This window comes from Chenopodium album, chromosome 13 (genome assembly GCF_948465745.1).
Source record: "Chenopodium album chromosome 13, dcCheAlbu1.1, whole genome shotgun sequence".
NCBI classification, from domain to species: domain Eukaryota; kingdom Viridiplantae; phylum Streptophyta; class Magnoliopsida; order Caryophyllales; family Amaranthaceae; genus Chenopodium; species Chenopodium album.
Window position 1 is genome coordinate 49,546,358 of NC_137846.1, and position 15,356 is coordinate 49,561,713.

A 15,356-nucleotide genomic window follows, 5' to 3' on the forward strand; every position below is an offset into this window, starting at 1 on the left:
GTTGAAGTGGTTAGCCATATGGAGAGACTTCAAATTGAATAAGTAAAGCATAGGACTGATTGACTGATGAGATATCATTTACAATGTGTGACACTATGGAAGTGCTCAGCTAGAACGTCTGCTTAGTTTCAATTAGATCTGTTCTGATGTGTATCTGATGTCATGTCCTGGAAAAACAAACTAATTACTCAATTTGATTTACCTGATCCAATTAAGCCGGGATTGTTTATGAGCTGACTGACCGGATCAAAGCTTACTAGACTTGAAAATAAATGTAACTAAATTAAAGTTGTGTTTTTATTTATAGTAATGATACTGACATAAAATTCAAAATATGAATCGAAACCAAATACAACTGAAATTACTTGAAATCGAAACTAGAACTTATGTACCAGACAATTATGCAGTTGGTCACAAAATTTTCATCCCCTCTGTTTTGCCCTGTCCGATTTTATTCAGGTCTAACTTCTGGCAAATAGGCAACAGATGATCAAGGGCAATATGCGTCTGATGAATGGGTATAAAGAATTAATGAAGAAAAATTGTCATTTAACCAAACTCGGATTCCATTTCGAAGTTAACATTTTCTCTGCTCTCAAATATTCTTGCAGCTCTGCGCCATTAACAGAAGACAATGCTTCTTTTTCATCATGATCTTCATCCCAAAGTACCTATAGATTTTACTGCTTTCAGGGCATTTAATTTGGATGCTGTCATAATCGCGATAAATTGTATCATGAATTCATGACAACATACTTTTGCTAGGTAATGGATTCCATGCCAAAATTCCATTTGAAATAGCCCAGGGAACTTCCTATGTGATATCAAACTTCAGCGGTACAAAGCAAATAGAAATGGAACACAATACCAGCTTCAATGATGCCCTGTTTATTCAAAGAGTACAAGATAATAAATTCCTAGTTTAAAATAAAGCTAAATCAACAAAATCGTTCCCAAAGCTTTCCTAAATAACCAAACAAAACAAATTGAGAGCTTGAAAAATTGCCTGATAAAAGATGACCTAAACCGAAAAATGGTTCCTTACCGGTATCTGCTTCTCTGCCTGAGCAGTGATGTTGGAAATGGTTCTTTATACTTGCATTAACACCTAATGGTTTACACAGCATGTAAATATTTGAACTAAATACAATCTGAAACATTAGAAAGAATTTTTATATCTGCCCTACTTAGCAGTGGCACTTTTACTGTATTCATCGGTAAAATATATACACGGCATTGATTAGCAAATAAAGAAAATACATTTTTCCTAAGTTTAACCGACTTTCCGTTTTCATTATATACTTACTACCTCAGTTTTCCTGAGTTCTACCCACTTTCCGTATTCATCCTGTTTAATATATGTTCTAATCACTTTTACTTTATTCCATTTATGTCAACTTTATCTCCCACTCTTTTTTGTGGGTCACGGTTATACAAAGTATATAACTCTCTTCTCTCTCCCTCTTCTCTCTTTCCTTATAAAAGCAAAACTACCCACATGAGAAGTCCCTCTTATGAATTCTCCTTGATTCTATTGCTATTCTCAGGAAAACGGAGTTAATTGATGTAAATGTGTGAAAAACCCTGGAACTACACACATAATTGAAATAAATATTATTCATATTGGAAGGATATGTTTCTATTTTAAATGTCTGGAAAAAGTTGTTGCTTAATTACTAAAGTAGGACACATCTCTAATTTTCCAACACCTTCCATACAGACTTCAATTCGACAAATTCTGTGAACTCAGTGTGGCTCCTATGATGCAAACACCATATTTGACTGCTATTCGGGCATGCATTTGCAGACTTTAGTATGGCTAAACTAGTCTCTCTGAATTTTCAGAAACAGCTACCTTACTATAAGATGCCTAAAGAGGTTTATAGCTAAAGGAATTAAATCTTTGAGCATGAAAGAATGTCCTAGAGTGACTATTAAATCTAGATGGGGGAGAGTATGCTAAAGAAAATATTAAATTTCTAACCTCTTATTGGAGAAAGAATACAGCATTGTGCGTCTTGCATGCCTCAAGGCAGAACATCACTACAAAATCAAAAAAAAAGTTCAACAGAGTATTGACGTCTGTCAGTGAGAACATCACCAGAGAATTGGAAAAGGAAAAAGACGAGTGGATGAAACAAAGAAATATAGAGAAGTAACCTTAACAAAGTAAGGCAGGAGTTGATGTCTGCAGTCTCTGAACTATTCACTTTTGTTTTAGAAAATTTGTTTTCCAGTTCATTGAGTCTCCTGGGAGACCCAAGTTCTGCAATATGCAAAACAGAATTTTCTTAGATTGTATATAAATTAAGAAAGTATGTAAGTTGGAAAATTAAAGCACCTTCAAAGATATCAAAGCTGGATGCAACTGCCACACTCAACTTGGTGAATGGCAGAAGGGTCTTCTTAATAAGAGGATTATCCCATTCGAGAGATTCCCACCACTCTTGGTCTGCTTTTATCTGTTGAAGAAAAGGCGGTACCAGTCCTTCCCCATTGTTGTGTAGGGGTATGGATAGAGGTAGTCTCTTCACTATTGGACAATTTGTAACATTGATATGTTCAATGGAACCACAACTTGGTATGATTCCATGAAAGAAACTTGTAAGACATGGTAGATCATCCAACTCTAACGCCCTTAAGTAGGGGAGTTCATAGGCGCCACTACTCTCTTGACCCTGAGAGTTGGGTGATGCAATAATCTCCTCTAACATGTTGCAAGCTGCTACTTTAACTTCTCTCAAGTTGCTCAAATGGTACTGTGTTAAACTGCTCTTGAATATCTGCTTGATTTTTGCACAATATTCAACAGTAATTTGTTCAACAGAACACTTTCCTAGCATCCCTCCATGACAGATGCCTGTCAACTTTGGCAGCCGCCTCAAGTGCAGAGCTCTCAAGTTGGGAAGCCAGATTAAACTATCTTTGTCAACATATCCTTCAAAATCTATGATCTTTTCTCGACCACCATCATCATGGACTGCAATAATCATTTCTAATTCTTCGCATCCTTCAACCTCCAGCTCCTGGAGGTTATCAAGGCCACCATTTAACAGATCTGATGTGAATAGCTCCTTGATATTGGGACAATATTTTATCACCAATATCTTAAGATTGGAAAAGGCACCTTGTTGGATAGCAACTCCTCCTTTTACTAGACCCCTGAAATCATGTAGATCAGTGAGAATTAACTCCTGAAGGCATTTAAGCAATAATACAACAGCAGCATTGAAGTGGTTCCTTTCTTGTGTAGCTTCAATGCATGATACTGGTGACCATATCACTTCTATCACTCTGCAACGCCTAATGAGAATTCTTTTCAATGCTGTTACACGAATTAATGATGGAAGGGCACCAACCAAGCTTCTTGCATCAAATGCAGAGTTATGAATCTGTAGATCTTGAGTGTTCTCTGGAGGAACAAATAGATCCCCTCCGCTTCCTCCTTTAAGACTTCCGCTGCATAGGATCACCATTCTTTCTGCGTTTATGCTATGATCAACCCTTTTGTATTGTCCTGCTCCAACGACAAACTCATAGTACTTCAGCTGCTGGAAATGCTGAGATTTAACATATTTGTTAAAATTGCTTACATCAGATATCCTGCAGCCTTCCAATCTCTCCAAATATCCCAGTTTTAACACATCATCTCCTGAGATACTTCGCACATCTGGATCGAGCTTAAGGCATTGGATGTGAGAAAATGTGGATAATGAACCACTGAGTAACTGACACAGATCCTTGCATCCCTCTAAATCAAGGTATCTAAGTTCAGCTAGCTGATTCATCCCACGCGGCACATCTTTCATTGACCAGCAAAAGCTAAAATCCAACTCCCTCAAGCTGGTAAGTTTCACTACTGACGGCACAAAATGCAAACGCTTGCAGAATTCAAGCAGAAGAGCTCTCAGGTTCTTCAATTCTGAAATCGAGTCTGGTAGCCTCTTGATGCTGGTTTTGGACAAGTTAAGCACTTTGAGGGCCTTCATGTGCACAAAGAAAGAATCTGGGAGTTTTGTAAATGGGTTTTGCTGGAGCAGTAAGGTAGTGAGGTCTGGGCACATGGGTATTGTTCCGGGTTGAATTTCTGACAAAGAATTGTGCATTAAGGAAGCCTTGTCAAGATCTATTGTCCATCTTCGCCCACTAGGTATTCTTCTCAGCTCTGCACCCGCTGCAATCATATATCGTGGCTTAATATTGGTGATTCGAATTGCCATGTCTCTGATGAAATTGTGCATCTTCACACATCTGTTATCATACCTCTCCAGTAAGCATGCATTTTCGAGTTTATTCAGCATGCTGTGCCCTTTATCAAATTGCTTTTGCCAACCATCTATCTTATCCAAAAGGCCTTCAGAACGGAAAAGCACAATCAGCTCATCTCGTACAATTTCACCATATTTAGGATACAATGCACATAGTAGGAAACATTCCTTCAGCCTTTGGTCTTTCAAACGATCATAACTAAGCTTCAAAACTGGGAATATCTCTTTTTCTATGTCAGGTTGTCCTTCACTTGAGTTTTGCAACTCCTCTAAAGTATTACGCCACTCTTGAATGTCGTCTACTTCTCGCATGCTTCCGGCCATGACAATCAAACCAAGAGGCAAACCAGCACATTCAGCAGCAACTAGCTCTGCAAGCTCATTTATTTCTGATGGCATATGATCTCTCCGTCCTAGTACTTTGCTAAATAGCTCCCAAGCTTTTTCCTTTGACAGCGGCTCCACCTTGACAGTTTCCCGACATTTCATCCTTCTGCACACATCCAAAGACCGCGTTGTCAGGATCAGTTTGCAACTATTCTCATCTCCAATGGGAACCCCCACATCCTCCAGAGAAAAATGTTCCCACACATCATCCAGGAAAAGAAAAACATTATTTCTCTGCTTTAACTCATAAGATAAAGAAGCTGCCTTCCTGATTACATTTTTCTCTGTTAAAAGATAGCTCAAATTCATAGCTTCAGCAATTTTATCCTGCAACATAGGCAATGTGATGCCATGTGACACAGACACCCAATAAACGCGTCCAGATGATTTAAACCGTTCAAGTAGCTCATCGTGAATTTCCTTAAGCAGCATAGTTTTCCCTACACCACCTGGACCATAAACGCCTACTGTGGAGATGGTGCCATCATCTATCAGCCAAGATATAACTTTCCTCTTATTATCATGTAGCATTCTATCATTTATCTTCATGTTTGTTGTTACTAGTGCTACACTAGAACTCCCATGATCATAGAACTTAAACCCTCGAGGAAAACTCCCTTGCATAGTCAGGTCTCCAATTTGTTCTATCAATCCAGCATTGCTCCGTTCTGATGTAATCAAATCTTTGCCTCGTAGCTCAAGATTTTGTAGTTGAAGCACCACCTCCTGAACGTCTTTCAACCAGTTATCAACCTCTTTCCTTCGTCTCTTTCCTGGTTGAAGCTCCTCTTGTTTTATTTCACTGAGTACATCTTCTGCTTTCGCATGCAATGCTCTGGCTTTACGCTTTAATGTCTGCAGCTTATCATCTTTGCCATCACTAATATTCAACAAATTCTTTAATGTTTCCATTGAAGAACCTGATAACCAAAAACAGGTACTAATAAGTATACAGGATCCAAAAAGAATATATACTTATAGTAAAGCACGTTTTAATTTCCTCAAATGTGTGTGTGGTAAACCTCAGGGTAAATATGGTAGAACTCAGTGTTCATAGGAGGGTGTAAGCATGAAGTGTGTACTGCAGCAGGAGGGTGTAAGCATGAAGTGTGTACTGCAGCATCAGCAAGGTAACGCTTAGATTCTTAGATTATACATCCGAGAGCATGATGGGCATTATGTTTTTGGTTACGTGTTTTTTCAGTATACCCAAGTGTTTTTTTTTTTTAAATCATGTTCCATGTTTAGCATACCTTATAATTACAGTTGCATGTAAAAAGACAAGGTTGTAATTAAAAGAACATGCCTTTTGCATGCTTAAATGAGGGCTCAATGAAATATGTAATTATGCTCTCGAATGTTGGATCTAAATATGCAACCTGTGACACCAAATAAGATTCTTGCAAGTGAAAATAAACTAACAAGCAAATTCTGGAACTTTTTGGGGCCTTTCATTCCCCTTGTTTTTCTCCCTTAAACAGTTAAACTGTCTCCACTATTCTTTTCCATTACAACCTTGTATTATAAAGACAATTACAGTAACGATATAGACGAGATTTGAGCTTAACATGTACTAACATTCCAAGACCTTACCTGTTAGCTGTTACACTCAAAACCATGTTGTATGAGATTCCAACCAACAAATAAAGTGATACCTTGGCATTTCACTACTGATTTATACATTAAGATTCATTAATAAACATAATACTACATGATATACAAACAATTAAGTAACAAATTTTTCTTTGACACAAATGAGATTTGATCTTAAGTCAGACTTACAAATTAAATTAATTTGTAGTACACAAGAAATCATATTTAATTCGATCTGTACCATACAAACATAAATTAACAAAAACAACCAAATAGCAGAAATTATCCAACTGCATGAAAAGTTCAGGAAAAATAGGCATTACAGATTACAAGAAAGAATTTCAGTAAAAAATCTTACCTTTTTGCAGCAAATAAAGATAAAAAACTACAATTCTAATAAAAATGAGCATATAGCACAAAGCATTACAGATTAAATGCAAGAAATTCAGTGAAAAAATCGTACCTTTTATTGCAGAAATTCAAACAAACTACAATTCTAATAAAAATGAGCACATGTCACAATTTTGTTAGGGGATTGATCATCAGCTTTAGTTAATCTTTCACAGTATCAAGAGATTAAGGGAGTTGACTTGCTTAAAGTAAACTATTAAAGTCCTCTTTTTTTATCCGAAATTTCCCTTCCATTTTAAAAGTTTGAGAAAATTGGCTGTTTTCTTCCATCTTTGACATTTCTTCGAATAGGTAATGTGGAAATTTGCTATTTTTACAATTACTAGGTGATGAATAATAAATTAATAATCATTTTTTTTTTTTTTTTTGGTGCACACAAAGGGCGAGCCCAGGGAAATAAAAAAAAAAACTAGAAATTAATAATCATATGTATAATGTATTGTAATAAATTTTACTTGTTTGAAATTATTTTGTCTAAACTTAATTTGTGTGAACTCATTTTTTTCTGATTAAGGGTATGAAACAAACATACCCTTAATCTTATTAATGTGTATACAGCATTTCCTATTACATTAGGATTGAAAAGTATTAAATTTTAACAGAAAAAGAATAGGAAAAAAAAAATAATACTTTGGGAAAGTCAAAGCTTTTTTTTTTTTGGGAAAGTCAAAGTTTCTTTTTTTTTTTTTTTTTGTTTTTGTTTTTGAGGAAAGTCAAAGCTTTCTTTCTTTTTTTTTTTTTAAAAAAAAAAAAAAAAAAAAAAAAAAAAGAATATAGCAGAAAATATAAAATCAAGCAAAAAAATGTATTCCTAACAAAATAAGGTAAAAAAGATGACACCAAATGAATAAAAGAATTAATCATAGTCCGTATAAACTTCAAGTGTTCCTTTACTACTGCCAATTCCTAAAACATACAACGGCCTACTTTCGAGAAGTAGGCGATGCCTTGGGAAAAAATCGTCTATACACAATCGATTTAGGAAGATGGCTCATTGGCTACTTTTAAGTAGTAACTAAAGAGGGGAAATGAAGCTCTGTTCCCTCGAGTTTGAAATGATCACAAAATTTCTGTAAGTGTAACTGTCTGAGTCTCTCACCTACGTTAGGCTGCTTTGGCCGACCCTATAAATTGCAGGCCTCCAAAGAAGACGTTGACTCCTACCAAAAATTATGCGGCACCATGAAAGCAGGAGGTTCCCTATCCACACTGACATTGGAGGTACGAACATACCGCCTATTTCGGTTCAATTTCAACTTCACCGCAGGCACCTTGTGTGCTATGGACTTCCATATCATTTGGACAGCGTCATCATCCCTTGACGGATACCTAAACTCAAAGTATTTCTCAACTTCTTGCAGTTTTCTCCACATGCGAGTCCATTCTTCCTTGCTAATACCCCTAATAAGATTCATAAGAAACTTCTCTTTTGTGGCATCAGAAGTACGAACAAAAATGCAGAATTCCGAGTAATCAATTACGTCTTCGTAGGGAAGCTCAATTTCATCACTGATGATAACAGGGACACAGTGGCTGGCAATCGCATCAAACAGGCGGTTTGATGATGGTGTGTCACCGGCTATGTTAAGGCAGAATTTAGAGGAGTGCATTCCTTGGGTAGCATTATTGACACCACCTCGTTGAATACTTCCAAATGTAAAATGCACATCCCTTTCATCTTTCAAGAGATAAAATAACTCTTGCCTTATCACTCCACCCTGCAAAAATATTTAACCCATATTTGAGGATCACATTGAAGTTGATAAGACATCTAAAACTAATCAAGGAAAATGAAGCCATTTGGATAGTATAATTACGTGCTCAATGTTACAAAGCCAAATAAAAGTTATCAAGGAAAACAACTCTAACAAACTAATGGAAGTTGCAACAGAAGCGAAGTTAGAAAAATGCTTTTCCGCAATTAACAATAAAATACAGTATGATTCACATATGGTTTCGCAAAGTAAGCCATATTATATATTATTATCTTAGGCAAGTGATATTATATATTATTATCTTAGGCCACTCAACAACAAAAAAGTCCATTGAGAATTAAGGCAATAGCTACACAAGGATGAGAGTGAGAAGGAACTAATCCATAGTGCACAATAGCAATCAACAGAAAGAAACCATTGCAACATCAAACAGGAATCAAACGATGAAGACAACTTACATCTTTTCTGTAAATGGCACCTTGGAAGAACAGTAAGATTGGACGGCTATCATAAGTTGATGTATCATTGACATATGACTTGATAACATGCCGGTAAGGAGCTATGATATCTTTCTGAACATTTGCTATATTTGGAGGATACCTCCCAAGATCTGAGAGTATGTACATTGCAGGCCAAAGTTGGCTCCTTGCGTATAATAAACTATTTGGATGATGAGCCATAATAATGTGATCTACACCCCCTGACCTTTTCCATTCTTCTTGAGCTTCTAAATATTGTACCAACTTATCTTGTGTGAGCTTATCTAAACTGCTCCTTTCCTGCTTTCTCAGCCTTGAAAAGCGATTGTAGGATAAAGACGAGAAAAAGGGAACAAATATCACATCTGCTTCACTAGAATTTCGCACTCTCACAGCAACACGAGAATTTGAAGAGCCTGAATATTCCGAAAAGAGGAGATCAAGTGTAAGCCAATACTCTATACTGTGTTGTAGATTCAATCCACCAGGATAGTTTGGGACTGTAGTTCGAATATCTGGCCAAACATTAGATCCCTCAGGTTTCCAATCCAAAAGTCCAAAATGAAACTCAGGTGGCAAATCATACATGAAAACCTTCAGTACTTCTTTTCTCACACCACGTTCTGCTATAACCTTTTCACAGAATACTGCAGCTCCTCCACCAGAATTAATATTATCAGACACAATGTTAGCATCTGAACTAGGCCGAAAAACAAATTGTGGCCGGCCTGTTGACCGCAATACAAAGAAGGAAGAGAGTAGGAAGAGGATGCTTGTTAGACAAAGCCAATAAAACAAGGAATTCCAACAGTAAAACCCCATTGAAGAGGAAATCCTGTCTGCCATGGGTTCAAAATTCTCAGTAAGAATCACCAATATTTCTCACACAACCACCATTCCAAGTTCAAAGTAATAACCTACACATAAAATAACTTCGTCAAAACTTGGATAAAAATCCGAAAAACCAGAAGATTCTTCAAATTTTCAGTTTTAATACATTCTAACACATTTCCCAATTATAATGATAAATATCAAAAATCTAAATGAGTTTAACAATTGAGTTTGCAGTATACATATTGCCCTTGTTTAATCACTGAGTTCTCACTATACATAATTATTTTAGTCCCACTCTGATGAGAGATCATGCCTGGAAACCCATAGGTACTAGTGTACTACATTATTACACTTTGAGCTCAATTATCACCGTTCCGTTAATAAACTGAATTTTCCATAAGCGGACAAAAATAATAGGATGACAGGACAAATGAGTAACTAACATCAACACAATGACAGTCATATCATACAAGATACAACTGACCATCATCTAACAAAGTATCAGCTGCATCAACACAATGACAATCATATCACAACCATACAACTCGCAAACATCGTACTAACAAAGTTTTTGTCAATATACTATTGTAGATTAGTACTAGCAATCATTCATCTTTTTACTTACAAAAAAAATTGTTTCCATGTCCTTGTTATTAAATTTTGATAAAACAAAAACAAAAACGAAAAACGATAACGAACCATCCAATTTCCTAAATCGGACATTTCACCAACTAGTCTCACAGCTCTTATCCATCAAAAATTCAAAAAAAACAAAAAAAACACAAATTAAATAAATTTAATTTCACCATAACTGTCAAATTAAATGCAAATGTATAGCAAAACTGAGATCAATTCATAGGTCAACTGAATTCATTCAAATCAATTCTTTTAATTATTTTCTAAGTAAAAAAGAAAATCTCAATTTCTTTTTTCTTCAATTATAATGAAAATTGATAAAGTTCCACAATTCCAAATCAAACAAAAAAAGGGAAAGATTATATACCTGAATTCAGAAATACAATGCGGCGAAAAGACGGTGTAAATGTAACCGGTGAAGAATGCGAACAACCGGAAGTAGCCGGTAATCACATTGGCGGCAAAAGAAGAGGTTGACCAGCAGGTGACTGGTTAAGTTTGCAATTCGGTAGAAAAATCAGAGAATTGATGAAGAAAAATGGCAGAAACACAAAATTACAAAAATACCCCTGACAAGAAGAATTGCAGTAACTCAAAAACACTAGATACCTGAACAAAAAAACTCCGGCGGTGGATGCGGCGGCGCTCAGTGAAGGTGGCGGTGGTAGGTAGAAAACGACAGCGTTTTGGAGAGCGGAATGAAGGCGAGGGAAGAGAGAAGATGGAAGGGTGCGAGAGGAAGAAGGTGGTTCCCGGCAGAAAGTAGCGTTTTCCGGCGAAGGCGGGAGGGAGGAAGAGAGAAGGAGGTGAGGAAAAAAAAAAAAGGGGGAAGGAAAACGTGAGAGTATGGTTTAGCGTAAGTGAAGCGGGAAAAAGGGATCTATTAACAAAGAGTATGGGTTAAGAGATTAATTTGTTGAAATTATTTGCATTACTGCTAATACTAAAGGGGATTAATTTTATTTTATTTTTTTTTAATAAAAAAAAAACAACTAATTTGTTAGATCTTGTTTTGTTGATACTAATGTTTTTTTTTTCATTTTTTTTTGGACAAATTTGGTATAACTCGTGTGCGGCTAGTCAAATTATATGGCTTCTTGCAAAAAAATAGAGTAACCCCTTATGATATAAACAAAGTAACTGCTGTAATAGTGACGAAATAGCCCTAGTGAAATTGAAGAAGTAAACCCTATAACGCTCACAAGTAACCCCTATAACTCCTAACAAAATACCTTAATCACATAGTGTGGTCAATCACTTACAAGAGTTATGGCAAAGTAGTAATTAAAAAAAAGGTATGATAAGGTAAAAATTGGGTCAAACTAGTACAAAATATTCCGAAGTAAAGGTAGGTTCATTGTCGTATCCACAAAACTTTTGGTTTAGGATCGGATAACATTTGAGTATATATCATTTAAGTAGTGAAGTTATCATGATTGAGTGATGAAGCTAATCATTTTGTAATGTATCTAGGATTTTAGGTTAATATGATTTCAAGAACTTTTTTTTTTTTAAAGAAGCAAGTATGAAGTGCAATTTAATTGAAGGTTCTGTTACTCTTGTACTAGTCAATTTGGAGTGCAAAATAAATTTCAGGTATAATCATGGACAATTATGGCTTAGTAGGTTTAATAAAGTATAATCAATTCATGTAAAAATGACGTATTAAAGTCAACTTATAAAAGTTATTCAATCACTAGAAAGTATTATGTATTTCCAGATATATTGTTGTTAAAGGAAAAAATTTATGGGTATATTATGTACAATTGTACAATAGTAACATTGTGCTCTTAATATTCTATAATCAAATTACTATGATATAAAAATATTGAATTATACAACATTTTGTTATTTTGTTACTATTGATGTAATGGTGTTAAGAAGCACGAGTGATAACAAAAATGCTATCTTCAAAATAATATTTTCCATTGATGATTCCTTAATTATTGTGCACACCAAGGTAGGAATTTACAGAAAATGTTTGTTAGAATCTTCAATGTTCTTTCCTCAACTATAATTTTTTATTAGCCTCTTGAATCAATGCATGCATTAACATGATAATGCACAACTTCCGGAGTAAAATATTATGAATCATAATTATACTGTCTTCTTCACATGCAATGCTCAAAGTGCAAAGTGGTGATTGTAAAGTGGATACTATTCAACCCATTTTCTTCCACATTAGTTGTTTTATACTTCGTATTATTATCAAATTTCTATTGATTAAGAATAAACTAATCTTGTGATCTCTAATTTTATTACTCCGTATAAACTATTTCAAAAGTAGTGGTTTTGAGGGATTTAATGCCCTTGTCTTTATATGTTTTACCTTGTAATTAGTGCACAAAGACTTGTGATCAAGTCCATTATTCATTCATTTTTAATGGTGCTACAAAATTTTTACTACCTACCTTGCTTCCCTTTGTAGAACGGCTAAATAGTCAAATGGGTATTAAAAAATATAATCCAAACCCTTTGCCAAATAACACTTGTAATGATTATGAAAAAAATGTAATTGATACCTTTTTTTTCTTTTTTCTTTTTTTTTTTTTTTTTACATGTACCGGTAAATGACAAAGTTTATGCATATTTTTATTAGGAAATTTTGTCAGAAAAAACCATTTATAACAATTATTTTGTTGGAAAAAACCTTAAAAAAATTTTGGCAAAGAGAAACCAGATTGTAAAATATTTTTGTTGAAAACAACCTGAAATCTCTAATCACTCAATTAACCACTAATTTTTCCTTAATTTTTCTAATTAATCATAATTTTTACTAACTATTTAATAATTAAGTTGATTTATAAATTTTTTAAAAACAAAAAACAAAAACCAGCCTTACCACCACTAGTCAATCACCCTCTCCTTCTCCCCTTCTCATGGCAGCAACCCCCTCCCGGCCTCCACCATCCCCAACAGCCGCCTGGAAACCCTCACCTCCGCCGAACCGACCCCCTCCCTTTCCCCTTTACCCTTGCCGACCACCCTCCTTCGGAAAACCACCCACCAATACTACCTTGTGCCATAACTACAACCTAGAAAACCACCCCAATCGGAGGAGAGAGAAAATCTCCTGGAAAAAAAGCGCTACTGAATTCGAAAATGAAAGGAAGATAGGAAGAAGTGAAGGAGAGAGAAAATGAGACGAACATAATCGTGACAATAATTTCAACAGTCGAACAATGTTGAATTGGGGAAGAATAGGAGAGAGAAAATGGTGAATTGGGGAAGAAGAGGAGAGAGAGAGAGAGAGAGAGAGAGAGAGAGAGAGAGAGAGAGAGAGAGAGAGAGTAATTAGAAGAATGGTGAATTAGGCTATTTTCCGGAGGAGGGTGGTCGGCGAGGGTAAAGGGGATAGGGAGGGGGTCGGTTCGGCGGGGGTGAGGGGTTCTAAGTGGCAGCTGGGGATAGGGGAGGCCGGGAGGGGGTTGCTTCCATGGGAGGGGGAGAAGGAGAAGGTGGTTTTTGTTTATTTGTTTTTTTTTTTTAATTTATAAATCAATTTAATTATTAATTAGTTAGTGAAAATTATGACTAATTAGAAGAATTAAGGGTAAATTAGTGGTTAATTGAGTGATTAGAGATCTTAGGTTGTCTTCAACAAAAATATTTTACAATCTGGTTTCTCCTTGCCAAAAAATTTTTATAAGATTTTTTCCAGCAAAATAGTTGTTATAAATGGTTTTTTTTTTGACAAAATTTCCTTTTTATTACAATGTTAGTGAAGAAAAGGAAATATCTTTTATATTTGATGAAATCTATTTTATCTTAACTCATCTAAATTATTTTAAAATAATTACCTTGTAGAATAACCCATTTTTACAAGGGAAAAAAAAATTCTATAAAGTTAAATGCTGGTTTATTAATCAAGTTATTAACAATAATCTAATGTTTTATTTTTTTGTTTTTTTTATTTTTTCAACACTGACAGTAATCTAATGTCATAGTAGCAGGTAATTGATGAAAGTAGTTAAAAAAAGGTGAGTAAAACCAATTTAGATTGGTGCACAAATTTCAAACCAATCAAATAGTCACCAAGTTTCCAATTTTTTAATGCTTTGAATGTGTTAACATGTTTTTTGACCAAGAATGTGTCTATCATGTTGCGTTCTCGAATTAATATCAAAATGCAGAGCATGTATGGGTTATAAGCTAAGTACTTTGCCTTATGCGCAGAAGCAGTGGCTCCAATGTCTTCATCATAAGATTGTTTTGCACTGCCATGGCGAGGCCATATGCGCGCTGCTAGTTGTTGTGCAACCAAATTTCTCTCTCGAGCTCGAATATGTCTGATAATAAGTTCAGATCAGATAGATTTTTTTTTTTTTTAATTATTTTGTGTTCCATATGGTTTACCCTTTGGGCTAATCCGGATTCGGGGATCAGTTTTGGGTGGTTAAATTCCAGTCCACTCCTAATTGTTATTGCAAGGGATCAACTCAAGTCCTCCCTATCAAGTGTAGTCCCAATCACCACTACACCAACATCCAATTGGTTAAGATAGAAATTTTATGATGTATTTCCCAATGTATAGTATTTTATTCTTTTTAAAAGAGCGAAGAAAACATCTTTTTACAAACTTACTCTTTCTGAAGATTAGCAACAACACTAACTAGAACACTAGCTAGAGATTGTGAGCATGTAGCAGCACGAGCAAGAAGCAAGAAGTGGGTTTGTTGGCACTCTTGCCTATAGGCAACAAGAGTGGAGTTGATAGTCAACAAGGGTTTGTGTCATCAAGTAAGTCCCAGGCAGGCACAAGCGGATTGAATGTATCAGTTTCGAGGTGTTTTAAACATGTGGCGCCCTAATATCTATATCTATAAAGGCATACAAAAGCACGAGGCAACAATGGGTAGAGAGAGCTTGAATTTCATTAATTCAAGTTCTACACTAATCATAGTATCATACATTAACTTTGAACATATTTTCTTAGTAAGGGAGAGAACCAAAATGGGTCACTAGCACCGCAAGGACCTGCCAGGGTGCAAGATTCATAACTACTTCATTAAAGAACCCACCAAATTCTGGGC

The 15,356-nt window shown here is 35.4% G+C and overlaps 2 protein-coding genes across 3 annotated transcripts; both read right to left on the reverse strand.

Annotated features, from left to right (window-relative positions):
• Nucleotides 1–407: 407 nt before the first annotated feature.
• LOC145574882 (disease resistance protein UNI-like) lies at nt 408–6,828 on the reverse strand. 2 transcript variants are annotated; one of them, XM_081632758.1, is made up of 6 exons: nt 6,712–6,828; nt 2,342–5,575; nt 2,161–2,266; nt 1,985–2,043; nt 1,046–1,108; nt 408–884 (listed from the first exon to the last, which is right to left on the reverse strand). In XM_081632758.1, the coding sequence occupies exons 2-4, from the start codon at nt 5,565–5,567 to the stop codon at nt 2,028–2,030; spliced, it is 3,348 nt and encodes a 1,115-aa protein (XP_081488884.1). In that variant the 5' UTR covers nt 5,568–5,575; nt 6,712–6,828; the 3' UTR covers nt 408–884; nt 1,046–1,108; nt 1,985–2,027. The 2 variants fall into 2 exon arrangements, with proteins under 2 accessions (XP_081488884.1, XP_081488885.1); XM_081632759.1 differs by lacking the exon at nt 1,046–1,108.
• A 609-nt stretch (nt 6,829–7,437) lies between these two features.
• Nucleotides 7,438–11,149, reverse strand: LOC145574884 (putative arabinosyltransferase ARAD1). Its single transcript, XM_081632761.1, has 4 exons — nt 10,933–11,149; nt 10,691–10,811; nt 8,833–9,770; nt 7,438–8,377 (listed from the first exon to the last, which is right to left on the reverse strand). Exons 3-4 carry the CDS (start codon nt 9,697–9,699, stop codon nt 7,820–7,822), a joined length of 1,425 nt encoding a protein of 474 aa, XP_081488887.1. The 5' UTR covers nt 9,700–9,770; nt 10,691–10,811; nt 10,933–11,149; the 3' UTR covers nt 7,438–7,819.
• Between the last annotated feature and the right edge of the window lie 4,207 nt (nt 11,150–15,356).

Excerpts from the sequence above, each read along its gene's own strand:
- LOC145574884 (XM_081632761.1), bottom strand. The coding sequence starts at position 9,699 with ATGGCAGACAGGATTTCCTCTTCAATGGGGTTTTACTGTTGGAATTCC. Across the intron at positions 8,378-8,832 it reads GTGCCATTTACAGAAAAGAT|GGTGGAGTGATAAGGCAAGA; the intron begins GTAAGTTGTCTT and ends ATATTTTTGCAG.
- LOC145574882 (XM_081632759.1), bottom strand. The coding sequence starts at position 5,567 with ATGGAAACATTAAAGAATTTGTTGAATATTAGTGATGGCAAAGATGAT. Across the intron at positions 2,267-2,341 it reads CAGCTTTGATATCTTTGAAG|AACTTGGGTCTCCCAGGAGA; the intron begins GTGCTTTAATTT and ends TGCATATTGCAG.